Source organism: Triplophysa rosa, linkage group LG24 (assembly GCF_024868665.1).
Source record: "Triplophysa rosa linkage group LG24, Trosa_1v2, whole genome shotgun sequence".
NCBI lineage: Eukaryota > Metazoa > Chordata > Actinopteri > Cypriniformes > Nemacheilidae > Triplophysa > Triplophysa rosa.
In genome coordinates, this window is record NC_079913.1 from 7,790,379 (window position 1) to 7,810,964 (window position 20,586).

The window sequence follows — 20,586 nt, forward strand, 5'->3', positions numbered from 1 at the left end:
AAGAGAGAGAGAGAGAGAGAGAGAGAGAGAGAGAGAGAGAGAGAGAGAGAGAGAGAGAGAGAGAGAGAGAGAGAGAGTGTTGGTTATCAATCTTCGGATTAGTGGGACAAGAGCTGAATGGACTGAGTGTCTTTTATAACCTCGGTGCTGATGGAGCCGGATGCCGGACACCCGTGGCCTCGCGCATTGACAGAGATCGGTGACAGATGTGAATGTTGTCTCGAGGCGTTACATTAATACAGTTTGTTATAACTAGGTCATTACATAGGATGCATCTATACACCGCAGTCTTTAAATATTAATTTATCGCGCTGCAAGTTTTCTTTTTCAAAACGATCACAGGCCAATACTTATTCTCATTTTAGGATGCGCGGTACGGTTTCACAGGAACACCGTTGAACTGGCGCTTGTATAATTCCGCCGCCTCTGACGCAATTCAAACATGGCAACGCGTTTCAGAGGAAGGGCAGAAACGGGGGCAAAAAAGTAATGCGATGCCATTGCGGAATCTGCGATCTAAAACATTCAAACTAATAGTGCCAGCTACAGTTATCCGTAAAACATCGAATAGATAAGCAAACTGTGTTTTATATGGTGTTTAAACGTCCGACCACACTGCAGCGAAATGGTGTGCGTCTCTCCGTTCTCACCGCCCACCAGCTCGCGCGGAAGCATGGCTCGCCACACGGCATCTTTAAACAGACACGTTCAGCATGTTTTCACTGCAGCCGAACTAAGAAACTACTTTTGTCCTTTTTGAGAACTACATTAATGCATTTATATAAAGCCAGCGATGGTTAAATAACACCAAGTGAAGATGAAAGTTTGAATGTAGTCGAATTGCTTGTCCGTTGCTCTTTGTTTTCCGCGCGACTCTGCGTCAGTGGCTCGAGCGACTCCATGCTTTGCGCTCGAGACTGTAAACACATGCGGTCCGTGCAACAACTTCGGTCAAGAGCTTTGAGCGCGATTAAACACGCATTTGTCCTTTTTGTTATTATCAGGACACTTTAAATTTTAATACACCCGTCAGAAAAAGAAAAAAAAATTCCACCTTTAGCTCTAACGTTACATTTAAATGCGTCAGTGACACCGCCTCCGTCTCACACGAGATGAGGGTTTAACAGCAACGTTACTGAAGCAGTAACAGTGCGCTCAATGTTTATTTAATGTCGTTATAACTGCGTGCGCGATTTCTTCAGAAGTTTGGGAACGTTGTCGGGCTTGTGAAATGTGGGTTTGTTTTGAAGCACACCCACCAACAGATGAGCGAGCGAGACCACACGCAGTCAAACGAGTTAAGTATCGCAAGTAAAAAACGTTTAAAAGGGGCAAATTTTGTTTATTTTGTACACCAACTGTGCATTTGCGAATGCATGTCCACTATCATACTTTTCGTAGCTATTTCACTATTTGAATACGCATCACATTCTGTTATATGTGCCTATTTGTTATCTTAAAAACAAAATGCAGTTTTCTACAAAACACCCAGTTGGGGTGATTTTTTGTTGAAGCTTATTATAAAAATAATAGGTTCAACAGTCCGGGTTCTGTGAATTCAACGCTTGCTATATCCCATACTTAACTACCCTGAAAGATGCACGCTCCCTAAAATAAGATGCTCTGTATGCGCTTTCGGTGTAAACACTGAACTTATGGCACGTTTTTACACTGTATCAAAATTGTCAAAACAATTTAAGCAAGCCTCAACGCGATCTTTAGGCTCCGTTTGTGATGAATACGACAGCTTTCACCCTGGCATCGCATTGTCACATAACTTCTTAAAGGCGGCCCTTCGAAAAGCGAATATGACATCTTTTGCAATGGTTACAAATTGTTAAATTGCTTTAAAATAAAGGCCATATTCTTACCTTGACTTGCAGCGGTTAAAGTCAATCACACGACGAAATCCAAGAGTTATAGTCGTTACAAATGTTAGTCATTTAACAATGCGCCACTACCAGGCACGCCACTCTACTGTCTCACTTTCTGTCTGAGTATAGTAAAATGTTTACGCATGCGCCGACATCCAGCCACCATTTTCTGAATTTCTTCAATCAACCTCATTTGCATGTGCGGCTGACGTTACACTGCGTCTGCATTCTATTGCCCATATAAGGAATAGAATATTACGCGGGAAACGTGGGCGGGTCCGGTTGCCGGGGCAGCAGTCGTTTCAATTCCGTGCACTGCGATCCTAGTGGGCGGAGCTACGCTGTACTACTAAAAGGGCGGAGGGAGGAGAGCAGATGTCGAGGCGAGCAGAGCCCATCCTTCTTGCTGCTCCGTGTCTGTCAGCCATGAGCACATGTCGACTGCATGTTGTTTAATGTGCTCACTAAAATACTTCACTATCAAAATCATTTTAGACTTCTTGTTGACCCTTTAAAGAATATATTATAGGTTTAAACGAGCGATTTTAGAGACTCGATCGATTAAATTTAGGCCTTTGGTCAGTTCCGTTTGCGAGCATATAATATTACAATAGATTGAAATTCTAATGGGTTTAATAGTTATAATGGGATTTGTATTGATTTTAATAGAAACTAAAATGGTCTCTTTGGGGTTGTATTGTTTGGTGTTGTCTGGCCAATGGGAACCAAGAGAACCCCATAAAATTCTACTGGAGTAAGCGTAAAACACATTACACAAAGGGAATGAATTAACAATGGTTTTAATATTAAACAGCTGATGGTTCCTATTTGTAATAAAAACCATTACATTTTGTATCGTTTTTTTTTCAGCAGGGGCAACTGTACAGCTGTATTGTCCCATGATGTCACGACTATGAAACCCCAGGTTTATTTTTAGACACTTTTATATTTATGACACTAGATGTGTTTTTGACATGTGAGGTAAGTGTAAAATGTGTGTCATAGATGCCTTTATCATGTCCCTAAACCAAAAATAACTTTCCATGAAGACCTCTTCATAGCAGAATTCAGTCCAGACTTTTCCGTTCTGGAATACCACACATGCTTACTTGAGCATGCCTTCATAAATTATCAGAAAGTGTCCGCACAATGCTGCTCACAGCAAAGCGTTCAGACAGAGATGACAAAAGTATAGATGTACTGAGCAATTTTAATTTTAGTTGCTTCATAAATATAAACAACAGAACTGATGGAGAAACCCACTTTACACACAGGGAGCTTTGACAATATGATTGATGAGAGGAAAAAGCTCTCATACAGAAAAAAGGTTCAACAGAATGGAATGATTCTTGAACAGGACGTAAAGAACGAGAAGAATGCTTCTTTAAGATCTAAAACATAGCATGCATCAGCACCAGAAACAAAACGTGGCTTCCCGATTTCTCCATTTAGAGGATTCCCTATGAACCCATTTTTGTGGACACAACAGACTGTCATTTTACTAAAATAAATCAATGTTCCAGTGTCAGATTACTGCATAACTCAACCCAAAATGATGTTAATAATCCATCAATCAACCAGTGTAACGCAAGTATGTGTCAAGAAATAAATACATTATAAAAGAAATAAAATACACAGGTTGAATACGTGCTAGTGGCACGCACATACAGCTCTTAGGATCAAATGCTAAGAGTCATGTTAAAAGCAAAACTCAAGTAACATTACAGAACAATGAAAACCGCTACATAACCTGTAACAACTTAAAGTCTTACGTCTAATTTCTCTAGGTTTTAACAGGTGCATCAAAAGAACATAAACAGGGTTATTTATACCACAGATGGTTTTAAAGAGACATGCAATAATTACACAGAGATGTACAACGTAATACAATACATTTCACAGACCTTCAATTAGGGGTATGTAGTAGGACTTATATTTTTCATATTTCAATGCTTATTTCTCTTTAAGTGTACTCGATTCAACAATAAGGATGGCGACAAACAGGGTTAAAATTAGGCGTCTTATTGCTCTGTGTTGACTTCCAGTGTTTTTCTAAATAAAAATATTTATGAAGTTAATACTCATTGGCAAAATAAACATATCTTCACACACACACGCACGCACGTACGCGCACGCACACACACAATACTTGTCCATATATCCTGAAACTTCATTTGAGAATGTTTCAAACTGACACTCAGGATTTGACTATTCATTGCGCTGTTGTGACAATCTTCCCTAAATATTAACACCCAGCCATTTGTTTATCAGTTTAAATTCAATTTACAGATTAAAATTCAAGTCATTTTACACTTGACATCTGAGTTTATGAAGTACGCTTGCCTTTTGAATTCTAATAAAACCATTATTGAACATTTAGGACCTAATCTGTCAGTAATCGTTACTTCAGCAGTTAAACTGCTCACAAATGCTTTTTGACAAAAACACGCTTCCCGCAGCGTGGTCTAAAGATGGCACGAGATGAAGCAGAAGCACTAGACAGCGCGACTCTACGTCTTCGCACACGCTCGCAGACCAGGGGATCGTGAGAAAGACCACAGACATGAACGCAAAATCCACACAAATTCAGGAATTCTTCTCAACACTGCTTTCATGAAACTCCCAATACTGCTACAAAACACTTTTATGAAGTTCAGAGTTTCTTTCGGGACGTGGGAGATGGTCAGATAAGAAAGTGTCAATAAGACCTCAGTCCTTCCCCCAGACACTACACGCAGTCATTTTTGGGGCCGCTTTGGCGCAGAAGGTGGCAGAAGAGGAGCAGAGATGAACATGGAGCTGAATTTAACCTCAGCAAGTTAAAGTTCAAAGCCTTTGGTAAGGGAGGTCTCCAGTGTGATGTGGAAGTCATGGAGCGTCTGCAGGACTGCGACAAGAGAGCTGACCGTGAGCTTTTCTCTCAGTAATGCGTTCTCTTCATACATGCGTGTGATGACGGGGCATTCAGCCAGTAGAGGGAGCCACTGCGGCAGCAATCGGTCTCTGTACAGAGTGAAATATACATGAACTTGGGAATATTTTGATCTCCAATTCACATGATAAAATGTTCATTTACTTTTAAGGGTACATTTGTGTTAGCTTGTCATCTTACCTTGCTCCAAGGCAAACTAGCAGCTGGAACTTTCCATCCTTGCCGATGCTGCGTGGCATGTTGTTAATGGCATTGACGTAGCGACACAAAGATTCACAGGTCAGACTAAGAGGCTCGGGTGTCTCCTGTATGTCTCCAATATAATCTGCATTCACCATGAACGCCACTGCCCTTTCTGTATGAAATACATTCATGAGATACAGTCTTTACTAAACAAAAAAAACTCCCAGTCATATGAACGTTTTCTGTTTTTTGAACACTATGTAACAATAATAACATTAAATGGAATTGCTATTGCGTTATGTATAATGTCTCCATTAGAGGGACCCAAAGCACATAAAAAATCCTCAGTTGGCCACTGTGTCCTGAACTAAGATAGGGATTTATTTCCTAATAAGTCTTTGGATAATTCAATATCAGGACCGCCCAAGATGTTCTGCTTGAAACAACATCACATGAGCTATAATAATATTGAGCTTAATCATGTAAAATACTATTAAGACAGTATTGTGATTTTTTTCAGGCCACTGGGACAAACACAGTATTGCCAACAGAATAAATAAACTAATAAATGAACTTGGACAGAAATCAGTCTACCCACACATTTGAACTAAGTTTACCCAACAACGATCACAAATTCAGGATGAGCTTACCATAGAAGTCCCACAGGAAGACGTTTTTCTGAAAGAGTCGAGCCGTACGGAATCCATGATAAAAGAATTGCTCCAGCGCCCAAACAAGACCACCTTCTCCACACATAAGGACCGTCAAACTGCCCCTCTGAAACAAAAGATGGATGGAGTGTTAAAAAATGACAGAAATCATGTTGAGACAATATTGATATATTTTATGTCATCCTCACCTCTTTCTCTGGTTTGTGGAAATGCTTTATAATGTTGTTTACTGCTTCACCAATAGATTCCTGTATTTGAACTGTTGTTGGTTCTAGAGTAAGACGGATGTTTAGTGAGAAATAGTATAAAACACAAACGGAATTCTTCAATTACATGTTTAAAGTGAATGTAGCTCAGTTTATAAACCTAGCAAACTGCCTGCAACATTGGGGCCCTATTGACTTCCACTCTATGGACACAAAACCACTGCCACTCTTCTCAAATATCTTCGTATACAGGTTTGAAATGACATGAGGGTAAATAAATGATGACAAATTTTCCATTATTGGGTGACTTATCCCTTGAAAAACCTGAAGTGTATAAGAACCTTAATCAAAACTCACTGTTGCCACGGGCAGTAAGAGACGTGATGCTGATTCGTCGAATCTGTGACGGCGAGCGCTGAAGGGGCGGAGTTCGTCCCCCATCGTCATCGTTGCATGGGACAACCAATTCACCAATCAGAACCCGCTCGAGACTGCCATCATCAACTCCCTTGCCCAGCCACCTACCGCAAGGGAACCTGGAAGTGGTACGAAGTCAATAACTTGAAAACCATAAACGGAGGGAGAGAGAATGAAGGATGGGATTCAAGAGGTAAGAGTGGGTCGTACTTGTATGTGTGTCCGCTAATCTCGTTGCGAACCATGACACAATCCACCAACCACTTGGCGAGCAAGCCCGAGTTATCGTGACCCAGCTGCACTGTTGTCAGCTTTCCGAGATTCTGACACTGTAAGACAAACATGCAACACAGATAGAGAGAAATGTCAGAAACATTGAGTGACTGTCCGTAAGAGATCAATAACCCCATGTGAGCTGCGTTTGGAAAGAGGAAAAATAGTGTGCAGTATGCCATATAAACGGTTAAGACCGAACATTTAAACAAACTAAGACTCAGGGCTTTAAAACACATTCAGGGAAGATTTGTTGGACATTTATGCTTAATCTCGTGATGTCAAATCTGCTGAAAGAAAACCAAAAAATGGCCACGCCACCATTTGTGGTAGCCAATCAGAATACTTGAAGGTAGTTCTTAATGGCTCGGTTTCACAGACACGTCTTTAGGCTAGTCCCAGACTAAAATGAATGTGTGACCTTGTCTTAACTCAATATAACTTGCCACGAAATATCTTAAAACATATCAGTGCCATTGTTTTGTCGAGATGCACACCAGTAATATATTCTTCTTAGGTATTTTTATAAAAGCGACAAATATCTCAATTCAACTAAGGCATAGTGCTGGCTTAAGCCAAGCCGTGTCTGTGAAACCGGGCCAATGTTTATTTAAACATAAGACTGGAAGGGGTTGTTTGGTAAGCCTGTATAGTTATTACTCTACAATTAAAAAAAAAGTAAATTATATTTAAATAAAAAATTGTGTTTTCCCCAAATGTGCATGTCAGTCATATTACAAGATTGAAAGCTAAAGAGGAACCCAAAGAAGACAAAAGAGGCGATGTCTCTGAACGGAGGAGCAGAAAAATGGAGGATAAGATGTTTGGAGAGAGAATGAAGGATAAAATGGAGGGATGTGCGCCTAACCTTGAAGGCGATGGAGAAGTGCGTGTGAGGCCTAAAGGCAGACTGTGAGAGGACACAGAATGAGTTAGAACATGATTGGTGATTGACAGCAAGACAAATGGCAGTGATTGGCTCCCCTCAAGGATCAACTCCCACAAAATCTCATCATTACTGTAATATAAATGCAAGTTTGTTTATGGTAGTATTTGTATTGTATTACAGTAATGAGAATCTAACAATTTTTTGGGGGAAATTTTTTTAGGATTGCAATTACATGAAATATGTAAATGACTGGATTCTTGATCAAAAAAGGAATATGGAAGCAAAAAGTCATTGTCACAATGCAAAAAACATATTTATGCATAATAATTTACTGTATATGGCTAAATCTATCTAATTACCATAAGAAAGTGCATTGCTATTTAGAAGATGGTCGAAAAGAAGTGTGATCATTTCTGAGAACAGCAGGAAATATGAAATGTTTCAGTCCCACAGGAAGATAAAATGTGTGCAACAGTCAAAAATAAATCTGCTGTGTCGGTTTCAGCTGTGAACACAGAGCAGGACAGGTTGCGCATGTCACAGGACTCACATCAAACGTCATTTCCAGAACGTTCTTCGTGATTTGCCGGACGCCGGAGTCACCCAGCTCGCCAGATACGCACAGCCAGGGGTTCGACGTTGTCATGGCGTTGCTAAGCTTCTTGATGGGAATGATGACAGCCCGGTATGGAATCACTTGGGGGGAAAAGATGTCTTTTATGAAGTAATAGCACCAAAAATCATGTTATATATGTTTGGGTTTGCTGACATCAAGTTGGCTCTTATACTTCAGAGGGTGAGGTTTGGCAAGAAGGCAAGTTGTTAAAGGCACAAGGTGAATTTACAAAAGGAAATCTAGCAAAACTGTAAAATCACCAACAATGTTAAGATTGATTGAAACTATATTTAAATAAAATGCAAAAACGAATATTAATTCACTGTACCTCAGCCCATCAATTAAACCTAAAATTAAAGGAGTATGTCATACACAAAAGCTGTATATGGTGGATAGAGACAGCTGTGTGTGTGTCTTTTTCAGGAACATACTTATAGTGGTGAAGACGCAGGTAAAACAGAAGTAGTCCACAGCGTTCAGGCTCAAGAGATGAAACAGAAACTGCTCTTTCTCCTCTTCGCAACGCAAGAAGGCGTAACGTTTATACAGCTTCCTGTGGGAGCGTCGCAAACTTGTTAACAGGTGCATACTAACCATCAAATCAGTATTTGTGTACTTTTTTGCATGATTCAGAACATGCAAGCATCTTTTTGTTTGTATATATGTGTATCTGGGTCTGCAGGTGTGTGTTTATGCATGCGTGTAGATTGGAAGTGGGTGGATGTGTTTTAAGTACTTGGTTAAAGTCTGGTTAGACAGCAGCTGTTTCAGATGCTGGGAAAGTAGTTTCTTCTCCAGAGACAGACGGATCCATGCACGTGCTCGACCTACATCGGTTTTAATTTCCCCCATGCTCTGAATGTGTCTGAGTTGGAGCGAGCGAGAAAGAGAGAGAGAGAGCAAAACCGTGTGATGGACCGTATGTGGGCTGCAAGGCCACAAGCACAAAAACATTGTGGATGTAACATTGATATGCTTTTGTTAACCACTAGAACATCGGCATCATTTATAAATTACCCAGATAACTTATTATACAGTCAAACCGCCTGTTTGTGCGCAACTGTTTACGCCATTGAATTGTCCTCAGGCAGCAAACTTACCTCATATCCTGTATGACTGATACGCGTAACGCAGGAAGGCCGATGCTGGACTCCGGCTTGCGTTTTTCCTGCACATTAGGCACTGCAGAGCAAGGGGGACACAAGAGATTTAGTTTTAAATGTTTTGTTGAGGCACTGCTTAGATAGAGAGAGAGAGAGAGAGAGAGAGAGAGAGAGAAATATTTACCTGGAGACTCCGTCTGAAGTTCGTTCTTCTCTTCTCTCGCCTGGTAGTGCAATAAATGAGACCACAATGCAGACTTCCCCTATAAAGAAATATGACAGCAAATATATTTGAGTTTTGATTTTTATTAGGGCCAACATACCCAAAAATGAAAATTCCAAACCTATATGACTTTCTTCTGCAGAACACAAAAGAAGATATTTTCAAGAACGTTGGTAACCAAACACTGGACCCACACTGACTTCAATTGTAAGACACAAAACCACCAAGACATTTCTCAAAATATCTTCGTTTGTGTTCCTCAGAAGAAAGAGTCCTATGCAGGTTTTAAGGGTGAATAAATTACATATTTTACATATATATAATATACAGTATATGTATAAATGGCTAACACTGTGGTTGACCAAAGGGGAGTGTTGAAACGCACCTGTTTGACCTGCAGACCATGACTCCATATTCTCTCCAGTAGGTCACATAGACTGGCTATGAGCGTGTTTTCCTCCAGGCCTGTGATGTTTGCTTCTCCATGACCCAGTTCAACAGCCTCTCTCCCCATCTTCTCCACCAGCATGCGCTTGGTCTGGAAACCCATCGATAAACAATTAAAATCCAGTCACGTTGGACATACTTAACTTAATTCCCTCTAAAGTCTCTTTAATTCATGAGACGAGCGAGCCGTACCAACAATTAACCCCAGTATTTAGATTTATGTGTTTGTATCCCAATTAAACTTATGCTGACCTTCATCTTGCATTCTTTCAGTAAGCCCTCCACAAACTTCCAGTTGGTCTGAGCGATGACCGCAGGGGAGAGGTCGGATAGTTTGGGTTGTCTCAGGTTCTTCCCCAGGTTACGGGCCTCCTGCATGTACTTCTACAGAGGTCAGGACACACACGTATGAGACCAAAAACTTGAAAGAAGTCTAAACACACTCTCTGTATTTCCCAGAATCAATTCGCCACTCCCTTTGCATTGAAGACGGTATAGTATCATTGGAAAAGTCCATATTAAAATCTTTTTAAAACAGTGAAACTATTACAAAATAGTCATCATATTGACATCACAATGACAAGACATTTACAAATTTCTCTTAGGTCTACTAACCAAATTAAAAATTAATATGTGGAGTGATTCAAACCTGCAAATACACAAAGTTTGACCACCACTGAGTTCACTTTTTGCAGGCATGTAAATACTTGTTCCACATAGAGGTTATCCAATCATATAGATGTCTTAAAGGTACAGTAGTAAAAACAGCATCTTTCTTAGTTCCAGAAAGGGTGAAAAAACTGGTATTATTGGTGCAAGACGTAACACTGAACACTGACATATCCTGAAGTGAACTATATTTTTTAAAGGATAATAAAATGCTGCAGAAGCTCACAAAATGTGCTTTTTAAAGCTTCAGAGAGTTTTATTTACAGGGAAACAGCTGCCTACGGGTACAAGAGGAAATAAAATCCAATCACACAGCAAAGAGGTTGACAGGGACAGGGACTGTAGTCTTTGTTATGGGGTTTGTGATAGTCTGGTAAGAGTTTACTACAGAAACTGGTTTACGAGAGCGTGTGGGAGGAGTCGGGAAGGGCTGAGTGCAGAAGAGATCAAAAGGTCACGGTGTCTGACAGAGGAGCTTCAAGGAATTTGGAGCTCGGGGAGGAGTTTGTTACGGGCATATTAGAAATGTTTCGAGTCGACAGGCCTCCACATACCAGACAGCAGGCCGAGAAGGATTTTTTGGGCGGTTTAACAGGAGGGGGTGGTGCCTTATCCCATTCCCAGAAAGCCATAGAGTTCTGCAGGAGCAAACACCCCTCCACCTGCCGTGAGGTGGTACACCCCACAGCATCCAGACAAACACACAAAAGATGAAGAAAGGAAAGAAAAGGAAAGAGGCAGCGTGCACATGAATGCGACCCAGTTAGACAAAACATAAAACATGCTTTAAAAGAAATCCAAGCTCGAAACAATGGAGAAACATGAATCAGGAAAAAGAAACAAAAGCCTAAGAGGTGTTTGCACAGAATGTGATTCAGCAGATTCATTTACAAGTCAAATTTTAGGAAAATCGCTTGGCAGCTCTTGAGACTGACGCATGCGATTCAGGCATCAGAAATCAGCACTTAGATTTATAACGATTTGCTATTAATGATGTCACAACTACATCATAATCACTGTTTTTATTCTTTCTGTCAATCAAGCAGAAGCGGCTTTTTTACCAACGTTTTGACAACGAGAACTTCTGCAAGCAAACAGTATAAAAAACAGTATGAAAGACACAGACTCAAGAAGAGTGGAATTATGGAAAAAATAAAATCCAAACGAAATTAAAAACAAAACAGGATGATAAGATAAACAGACAAGGGGAATTAAATAATGATTCACCTCTTTGAGGTCATTGTCTAGGACAAAATGTTCATTCTGTGGTCTGTGTCGGTCCACTCTGCGCTGAGTTGAGCATGTGCGACTGGACCACCTGCTGAAGAAATGTTTTCGATTCAAGTCATACACTTGGATACAAAATGTTCAATTCTCTCAGACAAAATGTTAAATGCTCTCCAAAGTCACACTGGATAAAAGTGTTTTCCTACTGCGACACAGACTTAAACTTATAAAGCTTTCATTAAACATTTAATGAGTTTGGATGAATTTAAGTATGTAACCCTAAACTACCCCTTTTAAGTCATTACAAAGTGATTACTTTGATTTAAATAGTCATTTTATAATAGACAAATTACTTTAACAAAAGGCGGAGAAGCAAGTAGAAAAGTAAGCTGTTTGCAAAGTGTGAAGGTCATTTTCATTTTTTTCTGAACATATTAACGGGCCGTCATACTTTGTGCAAATAGGTATCATTAAAAAGATTGTTTTGATTAAAAAACAAGGGACTCACTTGTTGCTGGTGGGCCCTGATGCGAGCACATCCGCCTGCAGTTTGGGGAAAAAGCCCTGTTGGTATTTTCCTTGTCCGATCTTCATATTAAGCAGGTGAGGGTGGATAGCAGTGTGGTCGATCTTCTTTAGTCGTTGCTCTATAGCCTGGGCTGTAAAAAAAGCTAAAGTTTACACACTTTTAATAGGCGACATAACCATTTTCGATACACAGTATTATTTTGACGCCGGACATGTTTCGTAAGGCATCTTGTTGATGGCGTGCCGCTACAGGAGCACTTTTTTTCAACCCAGAACAGCAGCAACCTTTATTTTGACAAGAGGTTATTGACCTAACAATGGTACTGAGGGCTTAGAAAACCGAGATGCTCACACAACATACAGCGGATACACAGAGAGAGGCTCCCCAAGATGGCACAGCATGGCGCCAGCCTCCAGTTCTTTTCTCGTCATTATTTGGCAGTCTTTCAAAAAAAGCGATTCATTTATATGACTCACTCGAGAACACGCTCTTCAGTTCTTTCATTCTGTCCTCATCTCCTCGTATTTAAACCTCTCATCACACACTTACGCTCCTTCTCTTTCTTCATACGGCTCCACGGACCCTTACCCTAGCTCTTGAGCTGTCATGCTCTCTAATCATCGGGCCACATATGCAGCAGCTATTCTTTTTCTATAGGCCTCATTAAAATAGAAAAGCACAATTTGTAAGGACAGAGCTACGACTGGGGGAATAACCATCATTTCAGAATGGGAACGATAAAAGGCATTCTGTAGAGAAGGGGACAGAAAAAAGCTCAGCAAGGCAGTATAGTCAAATAAAAAACAACATCAGCTACAAGTGAATCTCTCAATATATAGTCAATACCTCAATCTATAGTGAATACCTTAACCTTTAGTGAATACATCAACCTATAGTTACTCTAATCTATAATAAATCTCAATATACAGCGATTGTCTTCCTACACTGCGTTCCAAATTATTATGCAAATTGGATTTAAGTGTCGTAAACATTTAATTTTATATTGTTCAATTAAACTTATGGATGGTATTGTGTCTCAGTGCTCTTTGGATCACTGAAATCAATCTCAGACACCTGTGATAAGTAGTTTGCCAGGTGAGCCCAATTAAAGGAAAACTACTTAAGAAGGACGTTCCACATTATTAAGCAGGCCACAGGTTTCAAGCAATATGGGAAAGAAAAAGGATCTGTCTGCTGCCGAAAAGCGTCAAATAGTGCAATGTCTTGGACAAGGTATGAAAACATTAGATATTTCACGAAAACTTAAGCGAGATCATCGTACTGTGAAGAGATTTGTGGCTGATTCAGAGCACAGAAGGGTTCGTGCAGATAAAGGCAGAATGAGGAAGGTTTCTTCCAGACAAATTCATCGGATTAAGAGAGCAGCTGCAAAAATGCCATTGCAAAGCAGCAAACAGGTATTTGAAGCTGCTGGTGCCTCGGGAGTCCCGAAAACCTCAAGGTGTAGGATCCTCCAGATGCTTGCAGTTGTGCATAAACCTACTATTCGGCCACCCCTAACCAATGCTCACAAGCAGAAACGGTTGCAGTGGGCCCACACATACATGAAGACTAATTTTCAAACAGTCTTGTTTACTGATGAGTGCCGTGCAACCCTGGATGGTCCAGATGGATGGAGTAGTGGATGGCCACCATGTCCCGACGTCAGCAAGGAGGTGGCGGAGTCATGTTTTGGGCTGGAATCATGGGGAGACAGCTGGTGGGCCCCTTTAGGGTCCCTGAAGGTGTGAAAATGAACTCTGCAAGGTATGTAGAGTTTCTGACTGAGCACTTTCTTCCATGGTACAAAAAGAAGAACCATGCCTTCCGTAGCAAAATCATCTTCATGCATGACAATGCACCATCTCATGCTGCAAAGAATACCTCTGTGTCATTGGCTGCTATGGGCATAAAAGGAGAGAAACTCATGGTGTGGCCACCATCCTCCCCTGACCTCAACCCTATTGAGAACCTTTGGAGCATCCTCAAGCGAAAGATCTATGATGGTGGGAGGCAGTTAGCATCAAAACAGCAGCTCTGGGAGGCTATTCTGACATCCTGCAAAGAAATTCAATCAGAAACTATCCAAAAACTCACAAGTTCAATGGATGCAAGAATTATGAAGGTGATATCAAAGAAGGGGTCCTATGTTAACATGTAACTTGCCCTGTTAGGATGTTTTTGATTGAAATAGCTTTTGATTTCAGTAAATATGGCCTCCTAATGCTGCAAATTCAACAAATGACCATTTTCAGTTTTTTACAACCTATGAAATGTTTTCAAACTCTGTTGTGCATAATAATTTGGAACAGTGCATTTTGAGTTTTTCATTTTTTAAATAAATACTGTTGTCAGTGGGAGGTTTGTTCAATAAAATTCCAAATGTACCCTAACTGTTGATTACTTGAAAATTATACTGACTGTCATTTGCATCGACAAATTAGGAAAACCAGAGAAAGATATCAATTGCATAATAATTTGGAACGCAGTGTATAGTAAATCTCATCTACTGTATAGTGAATCTCAACCTATATTAAATCTAATTCTATAGTGAACACCAACCTATAGTAAATATAAATCTCAACCTAGTGAATATCATTATAGTCAATATAGTCTGAACCTACAGTGAATCTTAATCTATAGTGAACATCCCAACCTACAGTGAATTCCTCAGCCTATAGTTAATATCATCTATAGCCTAATCTTCAGGGCCAGCAGTAATTCAAAATGTGTTCAGCGCGTCATGTGTGTGCCACGTCATGTCAAAATACGTGTTCAGCGCTTCACGTGAACCTATGTGCATCACGCATCATGTCAAAATACGGGCCTGCTGCATACGCGTCGAAAGGGTTTATGATAAAAGAGACACTCGCGTTCAGAAGACACTGCGTTAACACTTAACTCGGATTACACATGAGACTAAGGGAGTATCTTGCAAACGTGAGCGTCTCTTATCATAAACCCTTTCGACGTGTCTGCAGCAGGCACGTATTTTGACATGATGCGTGATGCACATAGGTTCACATGATGCGCCGAACACGTATTTTGATATGACGTGGCAGCACACACATGACGCGCTTTGAATTACTGCTGGCCCTGAAGATTAGGCACCGATCGCCACTGCGTCTACTGTATAGTGAATCTCAACCTATAGTAAATCTAAATCTATAGAGAACATCCAACCTATAGTTAATCACAATCTATGGTGAACATCTCAAACTATAGTAAACCTCAATCAACAGTGAATATCTCATCCCACAGTGAATATCTCATCCTATAGTGTATCTCAACCCATATGATACCCATTTATAGCCAATGTGATCTCAATCTAGTCATGCTACAGGTTTCTTACCAGACTCTTTGAGGAAAGTGCATTTCTGGTAGATAGAGGATCGCAGGCTCGGGGCCCGAACATTGTAAAGACGGGCCTTCTCAATGCGTCCGTCAAACACTCGTAGAAGGGTCTCTTTCTCTTCCCACTGAGAGATGATCTTATTGTCGATGAAGGTGGCAAACATTTGCGTTTCGATGAAATGGGACAGAAAGGGCAAGTACGGTTCAGGCTGGTCTGACAGGAAGGAGGCCTACAGAAAAATGAAATGATCAAACTTCAGTCTTTGTCTAATTTCTAAGAAAGCATCACATGTATATTTCACAGTTAAGGCAATCCCAGAGTGCATTGCAACAATCATTATTCTATTTGAATGTGGTGAAAGCCAGACACCTTGTCAAAGTTATGCATCTGCTCTCTGTTGGTCAGCCAGGACTCTAGATCTGGAGAGTTCTGGATCACAAACGACTCATAGTCCGCAAACATTGTTGCAAAGCGTGCGGCAAACACCTCCCTCAGCTGCACGTTCAATTTTGCATTCCGCAGCTCCTCTTCCTCTGCGGGAGATCTCCCTCCCACACCCTCCTCTCCTATGGCCTTCTGCCCCGCAACCAACGCTTCCAAACGGGCCACTTTCACCCCAGTCCTCTTGGCCAGAGCTTGCAGACGCTCCAGCGTTGGGTTGCCTTGAAGAAGCTCCAAGACATCCAGAGCTTCACCTCCGAGGTTTCCGTTCCTCCTGTCATCATCGAGCTCGCTCAGGGACGTGCTCTTCAGCTCCGTTTCTAGTGTGGAGGTCTGTGTGGTAGCAGGAGGAGCAGGAGAGGTGTTGCCTCCATCTGGAGACAGTCCGAAACTAAGCAACACCTCACTCAGCTCCTGTATGAACTCGGTCTTGTTGGGGAACTGCGGGAAATCTTCGGGCAGCTCGATGCAGTGGTTATCAATATCGACGAAGCAAAGGTTTGCCTGTGGAGAGCAGGGAACGAGAGCGTGCGTATTAACATTATGCCTCAAATCCCCCCAGTTAAGTCTTCACAATTTTATTAACTCAAGTTTGGCTCTACAACATGCTTTTAAACGTGTCACCAGGCTGCTCGTTTAAGCTTTTTGCTTAATTATAGTTCAACTTGCAGAGCCCATTTGCAAGTATAATACACAATAATTATGGTAATGGCCAGCATAATGGAAACGTGTTGTTGTGTCTGTATGCTGATGTATTTCGGTTTGTAAGGCGTACAATCTCGATCTCTGTTCAAAAACCTAATCCAACATAATGATCTTAACCCTACGCTGCCAAATCCATTGTAATGTGCCAAAAAGAGCACACGTCCAAAACAGACACAAGTGCATTCTGAAAAATTACAGTGACAAACACGCTCTAACCCAGTGTCACAAAAACAAACAATTAGTTGAACTGACCTAATAAGTAAAGCCAATATTTGGAACTGGGTTAAATCAATGCATTATAACTCTGTGTGTGTGAGACTATAGTCACATGCAGTGCTCACTGCTCGTGCAGTCAAAATGCCCTCGAGTGACTAAGTGTGTGTGCGGTGAGTATGTGCGGTGCGCGTACGTCCGACCTTTTTGCTGTAAAAATAAATCAGTCAAGCGAGAAGCAGAACTGTCCATTCTGCCAGGCCTCAATGCTGACAGCCTGTCATAGGGCACTTAGGCCAGTGTGTGTATATGTGGGTGATGTTTGACCTAGCTTATATTTTTGTGCAAAGCTGCTAAAACATGCCCCGACGTTAGAAAAACCGGACAAGTCTTATAGTCAGGACATCGTTAAAAAAGTAAATAAAATCACAAATTAATGACTTCGTGCTGATGCAGCATGTAACATAAATTTTCAGTTATCATTCCGCCTTTAAATATCTGGTGTATCTGTGATCTCCAATCGATAACAGGGACAGAACTGATACAAAAAAACATTTGTAAAGCAACAGAAGTCTAAAAAATTGGTCCGATTTGTGACTTGAATGTGTGCGATGATGCATGCAAACACATTTATGTCGGAGTAGTATATACACCCAAACCAGACTATGACTATCGTTGAATACTAATATCATTTGTGATCAGATCTCCGTGCCCTTAAGGACACAGGCAATGAACAAGTACTAGAATAATGTCAGTAAATGTCAGTGTGACTTTTCCTAAAATTGCTTTTACAGATACAAGGACACAGAAATTGAACCTTAGGTGGTTTCGAAGCTTAACAGAGAAAAGACTGCAAATAATGCCAAAAGCCTGCTCTTTTTGAAAGACTAAGAGGTCACAAGCTTACTGTATTTATTTAAATTCAATTAAAACAAAAATTATATTAAAAATAAAAATAATATACAATACACATCCCAAAACACATACACAAAAGCATTCATAAATATATCCACATACACTTTTATAACGCTTGCAATATAGCAAACAAACCCGAAAGCTTGAAGTTGCTGTCCCAAAATAATCTCAAGTCTCCCGTTTCTCTTTTGTCATCACACATTTTTTTCTGGGTCAGCATGACTTCAAAGAGAATACAAAACAGGGAATCTGCATCTAGAGTCAGAGAGAGAATGGGATTTGGGGACGAGGATCTGAAAAACTTCGCTAGAGATTTTGAGCATCTAGATAAACCGTGAATAATTCTCCCCTACTAAGAATTCAGATACAGTGTGACACAAAGGAACAAAGGATAGAAAGTTAAATGTCACCAACCAACACACCAAACCCCCCCAAAAAGGGCTGCTGTGTTCCTGGGGGCTCTACAATGATATCTAACAATATATTGCTTAAAAACAAAAGCTATTCTAAGCAATGAGGGTGGCTTCAAACAAATTACCCATCGCCTTTCAACCAATCAAGCCTCAAGGTCAAAAAGCCTCTTTAAACCGTATAAAGGTGGATGTATCCGGCAAGTGGACTGTTATGCTAAGTGGATGCGCTGAGATAAAGGATGTGAATGTGTTTTTAAGCGCGGGGGTATACGTGCGGGTTCGTGCATGTGAACATGCTTTAGTGAGTGCGTGTCACCTCTTGAGGCAGCTCCAGTTTGGAGCGGTCCGTGCCCTCTTTGGACTGCAGGCCCATGAGGTAGGGCACAGGGGCGTCCAGGAAGTGCAGCAGAGAAGCGGGAAGGATGGGCACGTACACATGCTGCCATTGGAAGGGAAACAGTAACGTTGTGATTCCCTCCGCGACCACCATGAGCCTCTGGTAGTCTATAGGTGCAATGGGAAAAGACAAAAAGCATGAAAATGACTTTCTCTCTCCCAAATTATTTTTTGATATAGCCTTACATTACGAGACCAAATTATATTCTATGGTTTGATTCACATGTCAAGGTCAGACTACATTGCATTGTAAACCATGCATCATAACTGCTGACTCCGATTTATTTAATGGCCAACGCAAATTTTTACTTGCATTTGCCAATGGTTCGTTTTAGATCCTGGATGAACTATAAAATGTAACTCCATGTAATAGTGCAGCATTAAAACAAGCCTGTGATTATTAATAGATGCTCCTTATAAAATCATATCATTAGTTTCAAAGAGATCAGCCAGAGGAATTCATTAACATGTGTATTAACTTGTGTTTGCAGTAAAGCGTCTGTGTGCAGCAGGATCATGTAATATTCATAATGTTCCTCCACGCTGACTTTGTCTCCAAGTCAAAGGCCTTGCTGAGACACATCCGAACTAACAAATTAAACGTTGAGCTGAAGCGATCTGCATACAGACTCAGTCACGTCTTGAAATGCAGACACATACATTTGTCTACAGAAACTAAATGTTTGGAAAATGATATAGCGAACACCTGCCAAAATAACAATTGGCTTTGGTTAGCTTTAAACTCTGCAAGATTATGTGGTTTATGGCTAAATTTAAAAAGTCTAATCTTTAATAGCATAAAAGATGCAAGTTTTTGTAAATGTCCTTTAACATCACTTAAAAATTCCCCACCAGAAGTTTTTTTTTTAATTGGTTTAAAATTGCCATGGGAAACAAAAATATATTTTGTTTAAAAATTATGCAAAATTACAATTTCATGGTTAACAAGAATTTATTTACACAAAATAATTTCTGCAATTCTCTGATCGCAAGTGACAAAAATTCCATTTTGAACCCTGAATGATAAGTACCGAAAAGGTGCCACAAAGAGTTATTTTTTACCATTAAATCTTTCTCTAGGTTTCTTACCCTGTGAATACAGAAGGATCTGCATCTCCAGAAGGACGCAGGTGAAAAGCTGCACCAGATTTTCCACCCCCAACAACCGGAAGGCCTCGCCCAGCGGGAAATCAGCCAACGGCAGCTCTCCGACACCGGGCCTCTGGCACAGGATGGGTTCATACACACCGTGGAACTTTAAAGATCGTCCGGGTGGAGGCAAGGGTACTTCAAAGAGTATGTTGTAAATGTAGCTCTCCAAAGGGAGCGGAGGTGGTTGATTGGAGGTGACGGCATGGTGGAGCTGCGACAGGAAGCGTTTACACGCGTGCATAAATGGCATAGGCGTGATCAGACAAGCGGCTTTTGACACATACAGAGTGTCGCGGAGGGAGTCATAACCTTCTCTGGAGCATCCGCAACTTCTGCGGTTTCCATGTGAGGAGGAAGGAGACTCGACGTCCTCCAGGCTGCTGGCTAGAGAGTCCATACTAGATGATGAAGATGATGATGAAGAAGATGAGGAAGGGCAGTTATGGGCAGATGTGTTGTGCTCTGCTTGGTGCATTTGGTGTAGCGCCTGCATGGCAGAACAGATCTGAGGGCTGGTGACCTCCTCGTAGAAGGTGTGGACGAAACCGTAAGTGCGAGAACCATCTTCTCTGGTGATGATGAAAGAGTGGTACTGTGGGGCGCGACTGTCACGTTGCGTTCGGAAGGACAGGCCTTTTGGCATGCAGAGCTGTAGACAGAGAGAATGAGAAGCATTGGTGAAATAACTGCATTTTTTCACAATACTACTTTTAAGTCCCATTTACACAAAAGATTAT

The 20,586-nt window shown here is 41.0% G+C and overlaps 2 protein-coding genes across 9 annotated transcripts in view; both read right to left on the reverse strand.

Annotated features, from left to right (window-relative positions):
* The window catches only part of sinhcaf (SIN3-HDAC complex associated factor), a 9,310-nt gene extending 7,291 nt beyond the window's left edge, over window positions 1-2,019 (reverse strand). The window contains exon 1 of the mRNA XM_057324768.1: window positions 1,872-2,019. The gene's annotated coding sequence lies outside the window, so the exon portion shown is untranslated. The remainder of the gene's footprint in view (window positions 1-1,871) is intronic.
* A 1,047-nt stretch (window positions 2,020-3,066) lies between these two features.
* The window catches only part of dennd5b (DENN/MADD domain containing 5B), a 31,481-nt gene continuing 13,961 nt past the window's right edge, over window positions 3,067-20,586 (reverse strand). For 2 of the 8 annotated variants that reach the window (XM_057324070.1, XM_057324065.1), the window contains 20 exons: window positions 19,787-20,498; window positions 18,618-18,805; window positions 15,984-16,559; window positions 15,612-15,843; window positions 12,239-12,389; window positions 11,731-11,821; window positions 10,087-10,218; window positions 9,773-9,925; window positions 9,349-9,427; window positions 9,162-9,243; window positions 8,798-8,926; window positions 8,493-8,614; window positions 7,996-8,141; window positions 7,425-7,466; window positions 6,494-6,612; window positions 6,224-6,402; window positions 5,849-5,931; window positions 5,640-5,766; window positions 4,987-5,161; window positions 3,067-4,877 (listed from right to left, as the gene is read on the reverse strand). In XM_057324070.1, coding sequence (XP_057180053.1) covers window positions 4,694-4,877; window positions 4,987-5,161; window positions 5,640-5,766; window positions 5,849-5,931; window positions 6,224-6,402; window positions 6,494-6,612; window positions 7,425-7,466; window positions 7,996-8,141; window positions 8,493-8,614; window positions 8,798-8,926; window positions 9,162-9,243; window positions 9,349-9,427; window positions 9,773-9,925; window positions 10,087-10,218; window positions 11,731-11,821; window positions 12,239-12,389; window positions 15,612-15,843; window positions 15,984-16,559; window positions 18,618-18,805; window positions 19,787-20,498 — 3,702 coding nt within the window. In that variant the 3' untranslated portion in view covers window positions 3,067-4,693. Of the gene's footprint in view, window positions 4,878-4,986; window positions 5,162-5,639; window positions 5,767-5,848; window positions 5,932-6,223; window positions 6,403-6,493; window positions 6,613-7,424; window positions 7,467-7,995; window positions 8,142-8,492; window positions 8,615-8,797; window positions 8,927-9,161; window positions 9,244-9,348; window positions 9,428-9,772; window positions 9,926-10,086; window positions 10,219-11,730; window positions 11,825-12,238; window positions 12,390-15,611; window positions 15,844-15,983; window positions 16,560-18,617; window positions 18,806-19,786; window positions 20,499-20,586 lie in introns of all 8 variants that reach the window. The other 6 variants (XM_057324068.1, XM_057324064.1, XM_057324072.1 and 3 more) reach the window with 3 other exon arrangements.